Source organism: Lissotriton vulgaris, chromosome 7, assembly GCF_964263255.1.
Source record: "Lissotriton vulgaris chromosome 7, aLisVul1.2, whole genome shotgun sequence".
In the NCBI taxonomy this organism is placed as follows: domain Eukaryota; kingdom Metazoa; phylum Chordata; class Amphibia; order Caudata; family Salamandridae; genus Lissotriton; species Lissotriton vulgaris.
The window spans coordinates 690,946,053-690,967,579 of record NC_141695.1 but is presented as its reverse complement, the minus strand read 5'-3'; the positions used below and the strand labels follow the sequence as shown (position 1 = coordinate 690,967,579).

General features: G+C 44.1%; 1 protein-coding gene across 3 annotated transcripts in view; it reads right to left on the bottom strand.

Moving 5' to 3' along the window:
- MILR1 (mast cell immunoglobulin like receptor 1) overlaps positions 1-21,527 on the bottom strand; it is a 228,945-nt gene that overhangs the window by 48,473 nt on the left and 158,945 nt on the right. For all 3 annotated transcript variants that reach the window (XM_086930915.1, XM_086930916.1, XM_086930917.1), the window contains one exon: positions 10,145-10,207. In XM_086930915.1, the coding sequence (XP_086787041.1) occupies positions 10,145-10,207 (63 nt within the window). The remainder of the gene's footprint in view (positions 1-10,144; positions 10,208-21,527) is intronic.

The following is a 21,527-nucleotide window of genomic DNA, read 5'->3' as shown; positions in this document are numbered from 1 at the left end:
CCACAGGAATGAGGTCCTGCATTCCTGATTACCGCACTATGTCGCACCATTTCTCAGTGGACCATTAGGGACCAACTACTGGTCCCTCCTCATAATATCTCCTCTGGAATTAACAATGCCTGCAATATCTGTAACTACGAGCTGGGGCTAGGAATACTGGAAAGGAAAATGCTACTTACCAGTATGCATCTGTTCTTGGCATGTAGAGCTGCAGAGTTGTACACTTAGCATTAGCTCGCCACCTGGTGTTGGGCTCGGATGTTTGCATGTTGTCGTCGTCTTGGAAGAAGTCTTTGTAGTCACGAGATAGGTGACTCCTCCCTTGGACGATAGTGCGCATGGGCATCGGCTCCATCCTTAGATTGTTTTTCGCCATTGTGGGAAAAGATGGAGTTAGTAAAAGTAAAGAAAAGGATGTCCATGCGTGTGCATCTAAGTAAGATAAAACTGGAACGGATACAGGTCCCGGGGAGGCGGGAGGGCGTGTACAACTCTGCAGCTCTACATGCCAAGAACAGATGCATAATGGTAAGTAGCATTTTCCGTCAGAGGCATATGAGCTGCAGATTGTACACTTAGCATTGATTGTGCAGAAGTGTCTCCCCTAGCGGTAGTCACCTGTATACGTTGCAGTAGTTTGAAAGAGAGTTTTAAGGAGAGCTTGGCCTATTGCAGCTTGTTGCTTGGCTTGCACATCAACACAGTAGTGTTTAGTGAAGGTGAGTGTTGTAGACCATGTCGCCGCCTTGCATATGTCCTTCAAGGGTATGTTTCTTAAGAAAGCCATAGAGGCTCCTAGTTTGCGCCTGGAGTGCGCTCTAGGAGGAACTGTTGATGTACGTTTTGCTTTTTGATAGCATATTTGTATACATTTTACAATCCACCTTGCAATTCCACCTTTAGAGATGGGGTTGCCTTTATGAGGTGGAGAGAAAGACATAAACAGTTGTTTTGTTTTTCGAAATGGCTTAGTTCTATCTATATAGTAGAGAAGAGCTCTTCTAACATCTAGTGTGTGTAAAGCCCTTTCTGCTACAGAGTCTGGGTTTTGGAAAAACACAAGTAACTCTACAGATTGATTTAAATGAAAAGGAGTAATGACTTTTGGAAGGAATTACGGATTAGTTCCTATAACCACCTTATTACTATGTTTTGTAAAAAAAGGTTCTTGTATTGTGAAAGCTTGTATCTCACTTACTCTTCTAAGAGAGGTAATAGCAATAGGAAAGCTGTTTTCCAGGTGAGAAATTGCAGTTCACATTTATGTAAAGGCGTGAAAGGGGGTCCCATATGCCTTCTAAGAACAACGTTTAGGTTCCACACCGGAGAAGGTGGGATGATTCTTTTTAATCCTTCCATAAATGCCTTAATTGCAGGTACTCTGAAGAGAGACAGATGTTGTCTGTTTGGTAAATATGCTGCAATTGCTGCAAGGTGCAGGTGTATGGATGAATATGCCAAGTTACACCTTTGTAAATGTAAAAGGTATCAAATGATATTCTGGATGGAAGCATCCAGAGGGTCAATTTGGTTATTGTTGCAGTAAATGGCAAATCTCTTCCATTTAGCCGCATAGCACGCTCTGGTAGTAGGTCTCCTAGCTTCTTTAATGATGTTCATACAGTCTGGTGGTCGGTTAAGATAACCAAACTCTAAGATTTCAGGAGCCAGATCGCCAAATTCAGTGGAGTTGGGTCTGGATGTCTGATGTCTCCATGGTTCTGTGTTAGCAGGGATGGAGTCAGTCGTAACTTTTGGTGTGGAACTAGCGAGAGTTCTAGCAGTGTGGTGTACCACGGTTGGCGTGCCCATGTGGGAGCTACTAGGATTAGTGTGAGTGACTGTTGTCTGAGCTTGCGTACCACTAATGGTATTAGTGGTACTGGCGGAAAAGCGTACGCAAATCTGCCTGACCAGTTCATCCATATCGTATTGCCCTTGGACAGCGGGTGTGGAAACCTGGCGGCGAAGGTTGGGCATTTTGCGTTTTTGTGTGTGGCGAACAGATCTATGTCTGGATGACCCCACTTGTGAAAGAATGGTTGAAGAACTTGAGAATGTAGTTCCCATTCGTGAATTTGGTGTGTCTGCTGACTCAACAGATCTGCTATCTGATTGTGAACTCCTGGAAGGTATTCTGCCAACAGATATATGTTTTGTGGAATGGCCCATCTCCAAATGCTTTGTGCGAGCTGGGACAGTTGTAGAGAGTGTCCCCCCCCCTGTTTTTGTATATAATACATGGCTGTCATGTTGTCCGTCCGGATTAAGACAGCTTTGTTTTGTACTTGTACGTGAAATGTTTTGAGTGCTAAGAATATTGCTAGCAGCTCTAGATGGTTGATATGGAACAATTTTTGTTGACTGTTCCACTGTCCTTGAGTTGTGTGATGTAGGAGATGGGCTCACCATCCTGTGAGAGATGCGTCTGCTGTAAGCACTAGTTGTGGAACAGGTTCGAGGAACGGCCGCCCTTGTGTCGGAGAGCGATGTGCGCGGCTGTCTACCACCACCAGGTCTGATAGTTGACCTTGAGCCTGGTTCCACTGTTGTGCTAGACATTCCTGTAATGGACGCATTTGCAGTCTTGCATATGGTACAATGAAGATGCTAGATGCCATCATGCCTATTAGTCTCATGAACATTCTGGCTTGCAGAGAGTGCTGGTGTTGAAAGGTTGTGACTAAGGCTTGAATGCTCTGTATCCTTGCTGGACTGGGATACGCTAGAGCTGTAGACGTATTTATTGTAGCCCCTAGATACTGATGTATATGAGGGTTGCAGGTGCGACTTGGTGTAGTTTATTGTAAACCCTAAGTCGTGCAACGTTTGAATTGTCTGTTGTGTGTGTTGGACACACTGATTGAATTACTTGGCTTTTATGAGCCAATAGTCTAGATAAGGGAAGACATGTATTTGTTGTCTCCTGAGATGTGCTGCTACTACTGCTAGGCACTTTGTGAATACTCGTGGTGCTTTTGTCACTCCAAATGGAAGGACTTTGAACTGATAGTGTTGTCCTTCCAGTACAAACCTTAGATACTTTCTGTGAGCAGGATGTATAGGAATGTGGAAGTAGGTGTCCTTTAGGTCTAGTGTTGTAAGGAAATCGCCTTGTTGCAGCAGTGGCAGCACTCGTTGTAAAGTGATCATAAGAAAATAATCTAATTGTATATACTGATTGAGGGGCCTGAGGTCGAGAATTGGTCTTAGTGTCCCCTCCTTCTTGGGAATTAGAAAATACAGCGAGTAAACCCCTGTTCCTTGTTCTTGTAAAGGAACTAATTGTATTGCGTCTTTTTGTAGAAGTGACAGAACTTCTTGTTTGAGCAGAGTAAGGTGTTCTGTAGACATTGGATGCTGCCTGGGTGGTATGTGTGGAGGGGTTGCTGTAAGTTCTAGGCAGTAGCCATACTGGATAATCTGTCTCACCCACTTGCCTGTTGTTATGGAGTTCCAGACAGGCAGGAATTGTGTTAATCTGCCCCCCACAGGGGTGGAATGCTGTTGGGGTAGCAGAGGGAAGTCACTCTTTTGTAGTGGAAGAAGTTCGATTATTGTTGTTAGCCCGACCTCTTCCCTTGTTATTTCCTCTATATACTCCTCTAAAATATCCCTTGTTAGAGGATGTTTGTGTGCTAGATTTGAAGGATGTTGTATTGTCTGCACCAGTTTGTTTGGAGCCTCCTCTGTAAAAGGAGCGACGAAAAGAACTCTTAGCTTGTGTGGACTGTAAAGCCCCCATAGATTTGGCAGTGTCTGTATCCTTCTTCATCTTTTCAAGTGCTGTGTCTACTTCTGGTCCAAACAGTTGATTTTGAGTAAATGGTTGATTTAAAATCGTAGTTTGTACTTCCTGTTTAAACCTTGAAATGCGTAGCCACGCATGTCTCCTAAGTACAAAACTAGTATTTACAGCTCTAGATGCAGTGTCTGCTACATCTAGTAATGGGTCAGGAATATCTGGCACATCCTGTGGGTTTAGGTACTCCCAGTCTGTATCATCTAGAGGGTATGGGAAAGGCTCATCTGGGTCTATCCCTCTACCTAAACTGTACTCATCATCATCTTGAGGTGAGTGTGAGGATAAAAGAGGAGAATGTGAAGGAGATACCAGTGGTGAGTTGAGAGGAACAGGTGATGAAGGAAAACGAAGTACAGGGGAAGAAGGGTGGATAGGAGATGTGGCAGAGTCCTTCTTCTTGGCAGGTGCAGAGGATCTGGTTGGAAGAGGTCTTCTCCTTGTCTAACCTTTGTCGGCGCCGATTTTTTCGGTTCCGGATGAGGTTGCTATTTGTCTTTAGCCTTAGGAGGTGTTACAACGTCCTTTTGGCTTAGTTTTCGACACCGAAGGTGTTGTTTTTGGATCGTAGGCTGTTTCGATGGTGTGGGCGCATCGGAATCAGGCCTTGTCGGTTTCGGTGCCGAAGGTGTTGTTTTCGGTGTCGTAGGCTGTTTCGATGGTGTGGGCGCATCGGAATCAGGCCTTGTCGGTTTCGGTACCGAAGACATCGATGTCTTCGGAGTGGAAGCTGGTCTCGTCGGCTTCGAGGCGTCGGACGCTGGCTTCATACCTTTGTCTTTAGAACTCGACGGTTTCAGAGCCGAGACTTCTTTCGGTTTCGGTGCCGAGGGAGTTTGTGGGATCGACACGTGCGGCTTGCTCGGTACCGAGCTACCGGAAAGCTTAGTTATTTTATTCGGAGCGGGACTTTCGAAGTGGTTTTTCGGTTGCGACTGGGCCCCGGAGGCGGAGTGTTGACCTTTGCCTTTAATCCTGGTGCTGTGTGTGGTGCAGGGGCAGTAGTACTCAAGCGCTGACCCGATGGTATCGAGTCATCTGAGTCGTCTGCCTCTGATACTATCTGGAGATCATCGGAATCTTCTTCGGGAATGAGCGGAACCTCCTTGTCGAAGATATCCACCGGTTCCGGAGCTGATCTCTGCATGTCGTGTCGACGGGCCCTTCGAATTCGGATGGTTTCCTTGGATTGAAAGGACGCACAGGCTGTACAGCTGGATTCGTCGTGTTCTGGCGATAAGCAGAGGTTGCAGACCTCATGGTGGTCACTGTGTGGAAATTTTGCTCCACACTCGGGGCATTTCTCGAATGATGTCCTTTCCATGAGGTGTAGGCCTCACGGCGTGGATAGGCCCAACAGCCCGCGTCAACCGGAATCGAGGTGATGGAGTCGAAATGATGTTAGTCGATATCGAAAGTAGTTTGGTAAGTTTTTAGAAAGTTTTTTGCGCTTCAAAGTGCTTGAAAAGTCTATTTCTAGCCAAAGCGGAAAGCTTTCATCCGAACCCAGTGGCGAAAAAAACAATCTAAGGATGGAGCCGATGCCCATGCACGCTATCGTCCAAGGGAGGAGTCACCTATCTGGTGACTACAAAGACTTCTTCCAAGACGACAACAACATGCAATCATCCAAACCCAACACCAGGTGGTGATCTAATGCTAAGTGTACAATCTGCAGCACATATGCCTCGAACATTCTTTCTTGACCCACGCATTTTAGGCCCCTATAAGGTTACCACTCGCAACATGAACCCTATCCCACAGTTAAACACACTGGAAGTTCCCTGACAAGACATTCTAAAAACATCCCAGCTCACTGTATGCTGAGCCATAGCAACACCAAGAATTAAAGTCCTGCCACAATCACCCAATTTATCTTACCAAACACTGTTGTCCACAAAGGCATAATGCATTGATCTGAGCTCTTCTGCTCAATAGTGGCTCCCTTATTAGCTCAGGTCACTACTTACTGCTTCATAAAACATATTCAGAATTTGATTAATCTATGAGCCGCAGGGGCTGATTGCTTGAGTAAATCCCAGACCCTGTTGGCATATCAAGATCAACATCTACAGCAATATACACTTTGAAAGTGAAACTTTGGACCCTTTTTGCATATTGGCTCATTATTGATCCCCCTCAATCTGCTGGTATAGCGACCTTTCTAGATACACTATACTCTGAAATAATAGGGTCAATAAACTGGTACCTCATCCAGAGAATGCGTTCAAGGCAATTGTGGACAGTCCAGCTGGTCCATCTGCTCTTGAATACTTACATTTTTCCACATATGTAAAGATCCTTCTACATATCCTATTCTAATTTCATAGTCCTCTTTTTTTTTATAGCAGAGCCCATATCCCTAACTTTAATAATGTAATACATTTGTTCCTATTCACATTTGTATTCTACTTTACTCAGTTTTCTAAAAGAGTTGTTTCTCTTTTTGATCCATTTCAGATGCTGAAGTGCAGCGCTGCAATCATGATGTTTTGCTGTGCAACCCATCTTGTTTAACATACTTCAGTCACCCCTCACTAGCTTCTTCATTAAACCAAATCTGATGCTGGCTCACTTGATTCTGTTTGTAAATATCTTAAAACCTTCCATTCGGACCTTTGGGATCTCGCTAGGCAAGCCCCCCTGCTTACCAAACATCTTGCATTCTGGGTTCTCCTAGAATATCCACTCTTGGATGTGCTAACAAGATCTGTCCTTGAAAACAAAACCTATATGTAAGTTGTACTCTTAAGTATGCAATATATACCTCAGTCTCATTTGCATTAATTTGGTTCCGATGAAACACTCAATCACTCACTCCACACAATCACTCAGTACCCACTATGATACTCATATGAGCTACCCTCATTGGATTTCATATACATACTCAGTCTATATTTTCTAATCCTATCTACCCTTATTTTCGTAGACGGTAATCCTCTCAACCCTCACCTTTAACCCTTCCTGTCATAAGATTCGCAGGTGCAATCAAGGCAAATAGATGTAGCTTTTACTCACTTACTGGTACCAATGATAATTCACTGGTATATTTCTTCCCTCCTTCCTGTGACTGTTTATGCAGGACATGACACTTCCACATGTTCCTAGCATACAGCTTTAGAAATTACATAAGCTTAGTCATTACTGGTTGTAAGAGCTGTCATCACTTATCGCAGGTGTTCGTTGCTACTCCTATCCACCTCTGGTCCTGGACATTATTGGTACACCTTCCACCCCTTATTTATGGTACTTCAGAAAAATGAGGAATAACTACAGGTATGAGGTCCTGCATCCTCGATCACCGCACATTTTCCGTACCATTTCTCAGTGGATCATTAGGGACCAACTAATGATCCCTCCTCCCTGCTTAAACATTCAAGCGTTCCTACTACATTCATTACATGAGCATCCCCAAATATACCCTCTGAATAGCAGGATGTCTGTAGATTAAGGCCTTGTGATTCATTATATGGTGTGCCAGATACCCAATGAAAGATAGACAGAACTCAAAGTGCCTCAGCATATCTGATCACTCATAAATACAAAGATGTGGCAAACCCATGCAGACTACATTGAAGAGGCATTACTTGTCACCCTCTTGGATTTACATCTCTTAGAGGGTCCTCTCTTGCCTTTGAGGTACCAGAGGACCTCACGAAAGATTGGTCAGGGAACACACATTCAACCTCGTTTGGGAAATCATGCAATTAATGTGTGGAGACATTTTTCATTCAGATCACTGGGTTCCGCTGTACCAGATTCCATTTGAGAGTCATAATTCCCTTTACGACACTCCCTGTTAGGAATCTTTTATAAGGCAGGAAAAATCACAATACGGGTCTCTACTCACTCTTGGTAATTTTACATGCAGGTTCCAAAGTTCAAAATAGTTTCAGGGTATGGTAAAGTCTGGTTATCCTTGTAGTTACTTATGTGATCCCACTTGCACTCAATGTTCATAAAGCGTAATCAATTGTCGCGTGCTCTAGGGTGCACTCTCCGTCATAAGTGCTTGTAAATGTGAGTTAGCAGCGTGCCCTGAAATTGGGTGACGTCCCCTAGTCACAGCAAAAGCCCTTTTACTGGGTTGTGAAATTTCAAAACTGTAAATAATATCCTGTTCAATTTCATAGAGGTTGAGTTTTTCAAAAATGTTTTATTCAGCCATTAGGTATCAACCTTAATTCATGGTAAGTTGTGAATTTATCACACAAAATAATCCAATATTCAATCCCAAAATGTCATCCAATGCATTTCGGCTCATAAAGAGCCTTCATCAGGGACTGGATTCTGTAAATCAAATATATCATACATGAGGATATGGAAACTCGAAGTTACACATTTCATATATCAACAAATCATAAATAGCGATCCAAACATTGTAGAAATCCAATATTATTGTCAAAGTTTATCTTGTACTTCCCAGTGAAATAGAATCAATCACCAAAATGTGTTTCTAATAGACGACGATAGTGTCTCAGTGAGAGAGATGAACAACCGATTTTAAAAGGAATAGTGAAGTTAAGATGAACAACCGAGTTTAAAAGGAATGGTGAAGTTAACCAATATTCATTCGGAAAGAAAGCTTGTGAACGGTGAGTTATAAAGAAGAGTCAAAACCAAGTTGGTAAGAGGCTGCGTTAATGAAGTTATCACGAATGGTTAACAACGTAATCCAAAGTGCATAAGGTAAAAAGATAGTGAACGCGAAACTTCGCTGTTGGTTATCCTAAAAAGAATTATTAGTAATTTCACTTACGTGAATAAACTTCAAAGAGCTCACATCTCACACAATAGCCGTGCTCTGTTCTCCTGCTGTATGTGCATCGCTAAACGCCGCGGTGTTATGGGTGTCGCTCAATATAGAGGTAGGACTGATGAATCTCACCATAGGTGGCGGTCATCTTAAAATGTTTTAGTATCGAAAAGGTGAAGTGTGAAAGATCTTATTATTAAAAATTACTCGTGCAGAAGATATAAATAAAATTAAAAAGGCGATGAATGAGATCATATTACATATTAATGGATCGACATCAAATCAGAGAATGTAGGCAAGTACGTTTCAACAAGAACATTCAGAGGAACAATAAAGTTATTCCCCATAGTGAAAAAAATTCAAAAATTAACAATACTAGAGTCTTAGACTAGATGTATATACAGGCGTATTCTGTCTTCAAAAATGGTTATCATAGGTAAATTTCCAAATGAATGTTCTTGTTGAAACGTACACCACAGCGTTTAGCGATGCACATACGGCAGCAGAACAGAGCACGGCTATCGTGTGAGATGTGAGCTCTTTGAAGTTCATTCACGTAAGTGAAATTACTAATAATTCTTTTTAGGATAACCAACAGCGAAGTTTCACGTTCACTATCTTTTTACCTTATGCACTTTGGATTACGTTGTTAACCATTCGTGATAACTTCATTAACGCAGCCTCTTACCAACTTGGTTTTGACTCTTCTTTATAACTCACCTTTCACAAGCTTTCTTTCCGAATGAATATTGGTTAACTTCACCATTCCTTTTAAACTCGGTTGTTCATCTTAACTTCACTATTCCTTTTAAAATCGGTTGTTCATCTCTTTCACTGAGACACTATCGTCGTCTATTAGAAACACATTTTGGAGATTGATTCTATTTCACTGGGGAGTACAAGATAACTTTGACAATAATATTGGATTTCTACAATGTTTGGATCGCTATTTATGATTTGTTGATATATGAAATGTGTAACTTCGAGTTTCCATATCCTCATGTATGATATATTTGATTTAGAGAATCCAGTCCCTGATGAAGGCTCTTTATGAGCCGAAATGCATTGGATGACATTTTGGGATTGAATATTGGATTATTTCGTGTGATAAATTCATAACTTACCATGAATTAAGGTTGATACCTAATGGCCGAATAAAACATTTTTGAAAAACTCAACCTCTGTGAAATCGAACAGGATATTATTTACAGTTTTGAAATTTCACAACCCAGTAAAGGGACTTTTGCTGTGACTAGGGGACGTCACCCAATTTTGGGGCACGCTGCTAACTCAAAGTCTGGTTATCCCCCATGTGGAGCAGCAGTTTGCTGCTCCAACTTCTGGTGACACGTGGAAAACTTTGGATTGCAGCAGCCTCTGACATGGCCCGTTCCCATGTAGGAAACACAGAACTGTTGACTGTACATGGGTACTAAAAATGTTTGCACATTTACGGCTCTTGTGGAGAAACAAACATATTTTAGATATGTGGTGTGTAGACCTGAGCTCGCCTGTCTTTACACATGCACACATCTATGCTAATCCACTCATTTGTAAGGACACTTTTCTTGCCATCATTAACTTACCTTTTCTTCCATTTGTTATGAAAATAGTGGTGTACTCGACTTCCCCCTGCTGTGCGTTGCCTTCTATATAAAATGAGAACAGAAATACTGAGTGACTCGTTGTGAAACGGATACATCGAGGCAAGAACAGTGGTGATGATTTAATTAATCTGTTGCTAATAGATTTTGCATTTTTTCCTAAAAGACTGTCCTAGTTGAGGTTTCTGATAAGCCCAGAAAAGTTATGCCAACCAAAGAAATTGAGACGTATGTGCAGGTTGACCATCCTGCGTCTGATTGGGTTGCAATCTAGAATTCGGGTTCACACAGCATTATGACAAATTTACAGAGCCAGATATTTCCAGAATAATCCTAATTACAAATCCTCCTATCTGACTTCTGGTTCCTTTTAACACAATCATAATGATTTGCTCCTATATTTGCTTTGGTCAGTCTTGTGAGCCTTCTTTGTACTGTGCTGACTGTGGAATACCATACCTAGAGAGTTGAGATCATATTATTCACCACAATAGGCCCGCGATATATTGTAATAGATACACTATCAGAAACTTCATTACAAACAATTCAATTGCCAAACGGTGTATGCCTAGTCAAAATAAGTTAATTTCCAATCTTGATTCACAAAATCAAGCCAGGCAGAATTTTAGACCTGTACCGTGCATTTGTCACTGCGGAAATTCAGCCTCATCCCATATTTAATGGGGCTGTATGAGAACGGGTTTCTCCACAGGTATATGTATTTTCTGTGCAGAAATAAGTAATAACGTCAATGTTCAAATGCATGCTTGCGATGAAGATATGAATTTAGAATTTTCTACTTTGTGCAAATTATCATGTCTAGCTTTTACAAATCCTGAAATTCTATGACAGGCATAGAGTCGCACAGGTACCCTTGATAGCCTTCCATTGGAAGACATAAATGTGCTCCAAATATAGTAGTAGCCCTACAGGAGAAAATTACAATTTACACATTTAAGTCCCTGTAAATTGGATAACACCACCACACAGATAGCATACATTCTGTACCCATCGAAGTAGGCAGAGTCAGAACAATGAAGTTCTGTTTCTATTTACTTCTTTTTTTTCCAGAGGATTTTAATGTGATTTCGTAATAGTTAATATAAACAAACACTCAACATTGTGAAATTACATGTCACCTTAAATCCCAACATTTTAAGGGTTACCCAAATGAAGTACAACATTATGTATTAACAACTTGCAATTCTCTTTTATGACTTCCTCAGAACAATGTGTTGCAAGTGTATCATTAACAGAACTGTCTCATTACCATCCGCCCTTCCTGAAGCGTCCTATATCAGGGTGCCTTACATTTCCCTGAATATACCTTTATCTTGTAAGTATTGCTGGGTTTCGGGCAAAGTATCTATGAGGGGCACTATTGCACCCACGAAAGGGTAAGACGAGGTACACATTAGCATCTGATGTTTGGTACTGTAGATGGGGAGCAGCCTTTCATAGTAATTAGGGGTGTGGGAGTGCCGGAATAGCTATAAGGTTGGCTGATCTTTCACAAGAGTGTTAGTCGAGAATTAATCTCCTTCCTAGCTAAGGGGTTCGAGGAGGATTAAAGCAGGAGTGTTATCATCCGTGGTCCCATGATGTTTAAATTATAGTACTAACTCAACCCATAGCAATGCATTCGGTCTTCTCCGGAGGCCTGGCCTCTCTTCTCTACTAGGTGTCCTGCTCTCCATCCCTAACCAGTGGAGAACCTCTTTACTCAAGTATTGGAACTTTCATAGATTCACTTGCTTGAATTATTCCCCGTCGTCATGATGGGAGTCCCCGGTACTTTAAAATAGTAGTAGTAGTAGTAGTAGTAATAGTACACTGATAGGTATAGATTAGAAACGGCCTAGGTCTCTCAGTTTATTAAACTTTCATAGTCCTTATTAAAAAGGAACTAAAGTTTTGTCTTAACCAATCAGCATGAATCACCCTCTAGAAAACTCCAGAGAGAAGCTCAGTACCTCAGATTTTCTACCGCACGTTGTGCTAGGGAGTCTTCTCTGAGGTCTGCTCAGCTTTCTTATCTGAAGAACATTTCTGGACTTCTTTCCTCAGGAAAGTACTTTCATTTGATTATATATTCATAGACATCCTGTATATTTACTGATGGTTACCAACACTGGATTATGGCTGAGAAGGCTAAGAAAGCTCTCTGCCACCACTGCCCAGCGGGTAGGGTCTGCTCACGGCAGTCCAGACTGCCTCATGTTCTTCAGAAAGGAGTTGTAGGCTAGTCCTGCAACTTTGGGGGACTATTATGGAGCTCCCTAGGCATGGACCTCATGCCTACGTGCCTGTCCCCATGCCACCTCATTACTTATTGTGCCACCAGCCCAGAATAAGTTTGGGCCGCTGTCCCTGCAGGAAGGGAAGCAGTGCCCCTGGTGATGAGAGGAGCTGGGAACATTGTCTCATTTGCATGAATCCGACCTCAGGGGTCATTATGAGATGTCACAAGAATCCCCAAACACGGAGCAGGGCCCATTCTGGCTCACACTGACAGAACTCTACGCTGGAGTGAAGTCCCCTGGTTACTGGTGGGTGATTTTAACTCGGCCTTATACACAACAATAGATAGATTGTTTCCAACACTATCGCAAACAGCAGCAACATCCAACGCTAGGCACCTGGGTGAGTGGCTGCACTTCTGTGATTTGGAAGATGTGTGGAGGGTCCTCAATCCACAGACACACCTGTACTCGCACTACTCACATCCACACTTGCTACATGTCCGTATTGACCGCTTTGTTGCAAATATGCCGCTATTTGCGAAGTTCCTCAGCACGCATTATCTTGGCAAAACACATTCAGACCACAACCCACACATTTTGACACTGCAGAGAGAAGTTGGAGGTCCTTCAGCCATTAATGGAGGCTTCAACCTCTGGCGCTGGAGGGTCCACCGTTCAGAGCAGACAAGACCCTTGGTAGTGCCTGAGGAGACAAGACCCTTGGTAGTGAGGAGCATAATTCTATGCAGACTGGACTACTGTAACTCCCTGTATCTGGGAGCCCCCCAATACATTCTGCAGGGGTTGCAGAGGGTCCAGTCCATAGCGCCAAAGCTGGCATTAAATAGGCAATGCAGATCTTCCACTACTCTGGCTTTGAGAGACCTCCATTGGCTCCCCGTCAAGGAGAGAATCTGTTTCAAATCTCTGTGCATGGTGTTCAGAGCGGTACACGGAACTGGCCTGATCCCAATGCAGGAGAGATTTACATGGTACAAGCTGGTAAGACATCTCCGCTCGTCAAGCACCTTTCTAGTAACTAGGGGCAAATGTAAGAAATCCAGGACGGGAGGTAGGACCTTTGGCGCAGCGGCTTCACGCCTCTGGAATGATCTTCTCTTGAGTATTAGACAGGTGACCTCTCTGTTATGTTTCAGAAAGAGCCTGAAAACCTGGCTTTTCCCCAAGAACTGAGATCAGTACCTTCATCTATAATCTGGATCATTACCTGCTGTCGTCACGTGCTAAGTTGCAGCACCAGGATACCCATGACGTGACAGTTCGCGCTATACAAGTACTGCATACATACATACATACATACATACAGAGCAGTAGTAGATGCAGCAATAGAAACATATTTTGAAAGTAATGAGAGGTAGGTTACAGACATGGGCATTCTATGGGATGCAGGCAGGGCAGTAATCAGGGGGCAAAGCATGGGGTTGACTTGGTGTATCAGGAAACAACAAGGTGGTGAATTGAAACGTACTGAAGATGATCTGACCCGTCTTGAGGCAGAATTGGTGGAGGGCAACCTTGTGCAGCTAGATATGGACGCGTGATGCCAGCAACATGTTGAAGTAACAGAGCTACTGCACTGTTTGAACCACGCGTCACATGCGGCGGCGCACAGGGCAGGCAGATTGTTGGCGCGCATGATCTAGCAAAAACATAGGCGGAGACTAGTGCTGCGACTGCGGTCCACGGCTGAGTAGGTTCTCACCACGCAACAAGACATCCACAGTGCGTTCACCACTCATTACACCAAAGTATACCAATCATTGAACTGCGGACCATCCACAGATATAGACTCCCTTCTTGCTCCCTTAGCCCTACGCCAGATCACAGCAGCGCAAGGAGACAAGCTGACTGAGCCGCTTACACTCCAGGAAGAACAAGATGCAATATGCTCGCTGGCCACGAGCAAAACACCGGGATCAGATGGTTATCTGGCCGAATACTATAAAGCATACCAAATTACCCTTTGCGAATCCTTACTGGTGTCCCTGCCCAAACCGAACAGGGACGCAGAACTGATCGGGTCATATCGACCATTAGCACTACTTAACATAGATTATAAAGTGCTATCTAAAATCTTAGTGAATAGACCGGCCCCGTAGGTACCACAGCTAGTGCACACAGATCAGAACGTTTTTGTGTCGGCTCACAGTAAGTCGGTGTCAGTTCTTCCGGGTGGCGCATTACTCCAGGGACAGATGGGCGCATGCTGGGTGCCTAGTTTTGGACATGGAGAAGGCGTTCACACCCTGGACTGGGGGTTCCTATTCGATGTGTTACAAAAATACGACTTAGGAGATGTGTTCTTAGGCCTTGTTAAGCTATTATACACACGCCCAGTAGCAAAAATTAAGACGGGTCATTATTTATCAGAGCAGGTCCCTATTGAACACGGTACGAGGCAGGGATACCCACTCTCTCCACTGCTGTTTGCGTTGGCTGTGGAGCTGTTGGTAGAAGCGCTGCTCGGTACTCAGGACGAATGCGGAATTCCTTTGGGAGATGGCACGCATGCGGTCTCGCTATATGCAGACGACCTTCTGATATACATCAGGGACGTTGTGCGGTTGTGGGGGTTGATTGAGATTACACTGTCTGAATTCGCCTCAGTGTCAGAACTGAGAGTGAATTGGAAGAAGTCATGTCTGTACTCCTTTGCAGAGTCTACCCTAGATCCGCAACTAATCATCAGGGGCAAGCCGGTACTCTGACAGTTAGCAGCGTTCCGATATCACGGGATCCACATATATCGAGACCCACAGGACCTCTCAGAGGGTAACCTGGGGCGTGCCATCACAGCAGTGCGGGCACAAATGACCTTCTGGAACACCCTACCTCTGGCGGTTATGGGCAGGATTGCACTGCTAAAAATGGTGGTCCTTCCACATTTACTTTACCACTTCACAAACTTACTACTCCATCTCAGGCCGCCACTATTTAGAGACCTGGAGTCAGACATGCAGCAGTTCATTTGAAATGGGTCGCAAAGCAGAGTAGCCTTGGCTAAAATGTACCCACTGACAGCTTCAATGAGTGGCACGCTGGTTAAGTGCGTGTCACATTGACGACACAGCAACACAGACACCTGGACTCGCGCAATCTCAGATAGTGAGGCTGTTTCATCCCAGTAGGAAGGGTAGCACGCCTACACAGCTATTGGTGCGAGTGGCGTACCCATGTTACCGCTGCTGCCTTTGCATAACGCATCTGGTACCACCATATGCACCATCTCTCCCCATATTGGGCACACCCAGGAGACATCAAGCAGTATCTAGTGTAGAACTTATACACTGGGAAGAAGCTGGGATATTAACATTATGTAATTTATATAACGATGGGCAGCTCATCCCATTCAAGGATCTGGCGACAGGGTCAGGCCTGCTGCAAGGTAGGTTCCTACTCCACGCCGCAGTGACACGAGCGTGACGTGGGGGACCATGATACAGGAACGTGCACGCATTTAACTATACAATATTTGCATGAATTGGGAACAGGCCGCGATCTCACCAGGTGGTTTGCAGAGTCCCTCATTTTCCACACGACACAGCAGCTGCTCTCCTTGTGTGCCCATTGGGACACAGATCTACAGAGACTCACCACGGACCGGGAATAGGAACAAATACTTGAAAGCCCCACACGGATCCCTCTAATGGCAGGTTTTGACTCATCCAATATTATATAATACACAGAGCCTACCTGACGCCGGCAAAAATGGACAAATATTTTGCCCATGCAGATGCCAAGCAGTGGCGTAACAAAACTTTAGGGGGCCCCCCTGCAAAGCACAATGAGGGTACCCCACAGCGGCCTGGCCCACAACCTACCACTTTACCCCACTGACAAAAGTAAGCAGTCACCTAAAGCCGTATTTTTTAGCACTTATCTGTGCATACTTCAAACAGCAAATAGAAATAGGATGCACTTTAATTGTGCTCTAGGGCTGCCTGAATGATACATGCCTGATAATTAAAGGGAACAAAGACAGAAAAGTCACAATGCAAATGAATACATACATTTTTATTTATAACCCTATTTAGTGTCAAGACGAGGTCTTTCAGGGTCTTTAAAAAACACATTGCTGGCATTTTTCTTTTGGCAACCCTGCTTTATATTCCTTTTCATGAAATGCATTCTCACACTACAGCAGTAAATGTAAATTTCAACTGTAAGGAATAGGCAGAGTGGGGGCCCTCTGTTTTTTGGTCACAGCATGCCCAGGCTTTCGGGTGTCAACCTGCCCATGGTTTGTGCTGCTTGCATTCTCTAGTTATGCCTTACTGGCCTACGTTCTTCTATTCCCACCTACCTGCACTTGTTGGGGCTACCCTGGTTGTACAGATACTGTATCTTTCATGTTCATCCACGGCATTACCCTGCATATGTGTCAGAAATCAACATGTCTATCTCTCTTTATTTCTCTCCCTCTCTCTCACTCTCCCCCCTCCTTCTCTCTCTGTCTCTAAACCCCTCTTTCTCTGCTCCTCCTATCATGGTATCACCTTGCCTGTGTTACCCCATCTTACTCTACATTGCTCGCTGACCTGAATGTCTGCATGTAGAGGCCCCCCGTTCTCACCACATTAAATGTCGTCCTTACCAATTGATTGCGTAGTCTCCCAAAGCAACTTCCTGTACTTTACTGCCTCCGGTTATAAAAGTACATATTGTCTCAGCGACTCCTGTTGTCATCCAGTGTGCCCTTAAGTGTTCATAGATTGGCGACTCACTGGGACAGAAAGTAAGCCTGGCACCAAAATAAAAGTGGCCCTCATTAGCAAATCAGACAGCTAAAAGAGCGTCCCATTTGCAAATAGGGGTAGTTTTTTATCTTATCAAGACATGCTATACATGTGATTTCAAGGAATGGTAGACTGCATGAATTTATGCTTGCTGCAGTGCAAAGTTTGTTGTAATATAATGGATATCAATAGTAAAACCCATCATACCAGATTCAACATGCCAACAAACAGCCTACAAATCAGCCCACTCTCCGAGGAGTCACCGCTACACTTTTGGGGACAGTACTAGCAGTGGGAGAGGCAAGTAAAAAGAAAGCTCTTAGCTGAAAGCTTCCACTTCACATGCTGTAGTTGTTTAGCAAGCAATGTGCGACTGTGTTTATTCATGGATACTCCTGGCAAGGTTTGTGGTATTATCCAAAAATCACCAGTGAAACCCGGAGCACCAGACCATACAGGCTGAAATAAGTCACTTGACACACTGACCTGCAAAGCTACCCCACAGGTCTGTATGCACAGGTGGCAGGCCGGCAATGAAAAAGGAAGCTGCCACTCATATGCTCTATATATGTTTTATAACTTAGGTATGAGAGATGTCAACTCTGCATTTAAGCTTGCTCCAGCAAGGTTTATATAGCAGAGAAATAAGCAAGAAAACACAATGCACAAGACCCTACATGCCCACAAACAGCCCAAAAAATCACCCTACACTGTGACCTGTCACACATAGCCTTTGGGGACGGAGATTATCGGCAGTGGGCGAGGCAAGAAAATAAGATAGCTGCCTTCTACCACTTCATACACGTTATAGGTGTTTTCACTTTTAAGTAATCACGCCATGCATTTGAGCTTGCTTCAGGATTTGCTGTGAGATCGGGGAAATCATCATTAAAACTCAGAACAAAAGACCCATTCGGTCTACATACTGCCAAAATGAACCAGCCCACACTGACCTCCCCAGCTACCCTTCAGGACTATAATGCAAGGGCTGTGGGTGCGGCAATGAAAAGGGAAGCTGCTGTCCACTCACAGGCTCAATATAAGGTGCCAGTCAACACACTGCATAGATGCAGCTATGTTTTTCACCACACAAGGCGCGGATAGACCAGGTGAAATGCTTGAGGGAGAAGCCGGACACAGCTTGTTTCAATCCAAGGGTCAGGGTCAACGATCTTCGCCAGTAACTATAAAGTCAGTGCATTGACCAGTCAGATGTAAGTAAAGCCCAAAGTATCTTTGAGACAGCAGACTGGCATACCGCACAGGGTGAACTCATTAGCACCATCACATACCTGCCGCCTCGGAAGCTGAGGGCTATAAGTCATCAAGAGAAGATGGGAAAGGATAAGGAATAATGAAAACAATTGTCTGTTCAAGTCTGTGGATCTTTTTAAATTATGTGGTATTGTCTGGTGAAGAGCTGCACAATTTCAAAGCCTGTTTAATCTGTTTCTCTAAAGAAAATTTATTGTTTTTACTTTTGCGCAAGTGATGGGTAGTCAGTGTTTGTGAATCATGAAGGCTCATAATTTATAAGGAATAACATAAGCTCATAGTAAATCCTGGAGGTAGCAATCATTCAGTGTTGGGGCTTTATTCACACACATGTCGTATACATGTGGGCAATGATGGTACAAGGCACAGCGATGATGAAAGTGGATTAATGGCAATGTCATGTGACCTTTGGTAAAGGCTCCTATTCCTCCTGGGAAGTTCCCCACAGTGGAGAAGTATGCATGGCTGAAATGGAGCCTCCTTGAAAATGTACATGTTTCTTTTTTTGGGCTGTGGAGGAAAATGTTGTCGTGGAGAAACCCCTAACCCTGCACCCCCACGAAGTTTGGTGCTCATCGCTTCCTCCTCCAATCTTGGATGGAGAGATACAGCAGCCCTTCGCTGGGGTAAATCTGTGACTAATTCTAGTATGGAAAAAGATCTGAGAAGAGTTTAGAAATGCTACAAGTATAGATGTTGATGGGTGGTCCCAGGAAATCTGCAGTACTAAATATATTTACACCCTCCAGGAATCGCTTCCAGGATATCTGGCAACAGTAGTAAAATAACATGTTGTATAACGCAGCGCAGCACTGCCAGAGTCTGGGATCACCCTTTAATGCCTCTCACACCCCTGGCATCTTCAGACTTTTTTGCCAAAGAGGAAGTCTGAATTAGTTCATATCTTTAGCGTCATCATGCGCAATTCTGCCTCAGCAGGAGGTGTGTGAGGAGGAATATAATGCATGCTTCATTTCAAAGTTATATCTCTATGGCATGCTTCATTTCAGAGTTCTATCTCATAGATACATTATGAACTGCAAGCAACCAAAGGAGCCCTGTGACAAAATGCAGCAACTCACTGAGATAGGCTCATAAAATGCAGTTTAGTGAACTGCATGGTACACGTTCTTTGCAGCAGGCACATTAACCCTCTGCACTACTTCATGATCAGTGATACCTGCCACTAGACAAAACGCTAATCTCTCACCAGAAGGAGCATTATTTACTTGTGTTATATTGACATTTTAACTGTTTCCTGAAAACATCTGGGCACACAAGGAAAAATTAACATCAGCTCTACTTGTCATGCTGGTGATTCAAAACTGCCAGTAGAGAAGAAAACTAGGCCCTGTCAGCAGGAACATTATCAGCGGCGCTTTATTTAGCTTACCTGTGTGCCTCAGAATCTTAAAACTCTGTGCTGCTGCAGCATGCTGCCTTAAGTGTCCGTGAGCCACACGGACTGCAGACAGTTATCACTGTCTCCCAGTGTTGTGTTGAATTCAACGGGGCGTACTTACTGACGGTACTGTGTTCTTGTGCATATGTAATCAAGGGGGTAGAAGAAACCAGGTTCCTGTGCTGATTCTGAGGTGAATAGACTGTGAACCCCCTTCTTTGAAAGGATTGTACAAGAACCACTGCGCCCACCTCTATGGTGAGGAAGTAATTTGTGCCTCTGGAGAAAATCTCGCAGGTGTGACCAGCCTCATCCACGAGGGAAGGGACTTTAAAAGAAAAAAGCTGGGGAAGGACTTTACCTCCTGCGGTGACTGCTTTGGTTTTGTGGAGTAAGGTGTACACAAGTACGCTGATACTGTTCTGTGTGTGCAGAGAGGAGGGTGTAAGAAGTACCACCCCTCTTTACTTTCTAGAGTCCAAAGAGTTCCAGTGCCCTGGTACTGGTCTGCCTGAAGAGGAAAGGTGCACTGGCAGATTACTGTTGGAAGACAGCCTTGTACAAGACCCTGAGCGATGTGTCCCATTGCTGGGTTTACGGAACTACTGTTGGACAGAATCAACAGACCCAGACTGTACTGAATTGTAGATAAAGGTGTGTGCCTGACACACAATCCTAGTACTGTGCCGCAGCTGAGTACAAAGTGCTGCACAGGTCTAGGGCCCGATTGGTGAACTGTATTGCATCTGGAGGGAAAGGACAACCCACGGGATACTGCCCTACTCTTGCAGGCAGAGCTCTGTTGCATCAGAGGGGAAAAACACACTCTGTGACCCTGTGCTGCTCGCTGGGGGACTTGGACTGCACTTTCATGCTGCTCACATGCCGGAGTCATGTCGCTGGCTGCTGCAGTGACTGCCCACCTGGGCCCTGGTGGCAGTGGTCAGCACGGCTGGGCCCGGTGACTCCTCGCCCACGCTCTACCCTCAGCCCTGCCAATGCGATGGGGAAGGCGGGGTGGACTGCTCCGGCAGGGGCCTGACAGCAGTTCCCGTGGGGCTTGGCACGTTCACAAAGGCTCTGTAAGTATTTTTCTTGTGTGAGAAGTGGATATAAAACTGTTAATCAATAACTAGTCTCACCGAATGATTCGCAGCAGTATACATTTAAAACGGGGTTGTGGAATCAGTACATATGTGCTGCTATAATATAAAAGCAGCACATATGTACTGATTTCAATATGACTGTCCCCTTAATGTAGTTACAGGTCATTGTAAGGTGATTCTATCAAACGTAACACTAACGTATGTCATAGTGTGTGGTTTTCACACACACGTGCAGTGAGTAGGTTGAGAACTCTTTAATTTTAAAACAATTGCAAAGTCTCGTTTGAGTAGTTTAAAGTGATATTTTTATACTTTACCTGCATTCTCCCCTGGTTCTTTCTTCTATCTTCGTCCAATCGCAAGGAAGCGCCTATAGAATGGCATAAAGCGCTACACAGATGACACACATGACATATCCTGAATGTATGCGCTAGGGGAGGGTAGCAACTTTCAAACACCCACTAAAAAGGAGGTGGGCACTCTTTTTCTATCTTCATCAAACGTGTTCCTCAGATGATAAGCTGGTGCTGCAAGGCATATATTAATGGCAATATAGCACTTTGTGAATCTCCGTAATATTAT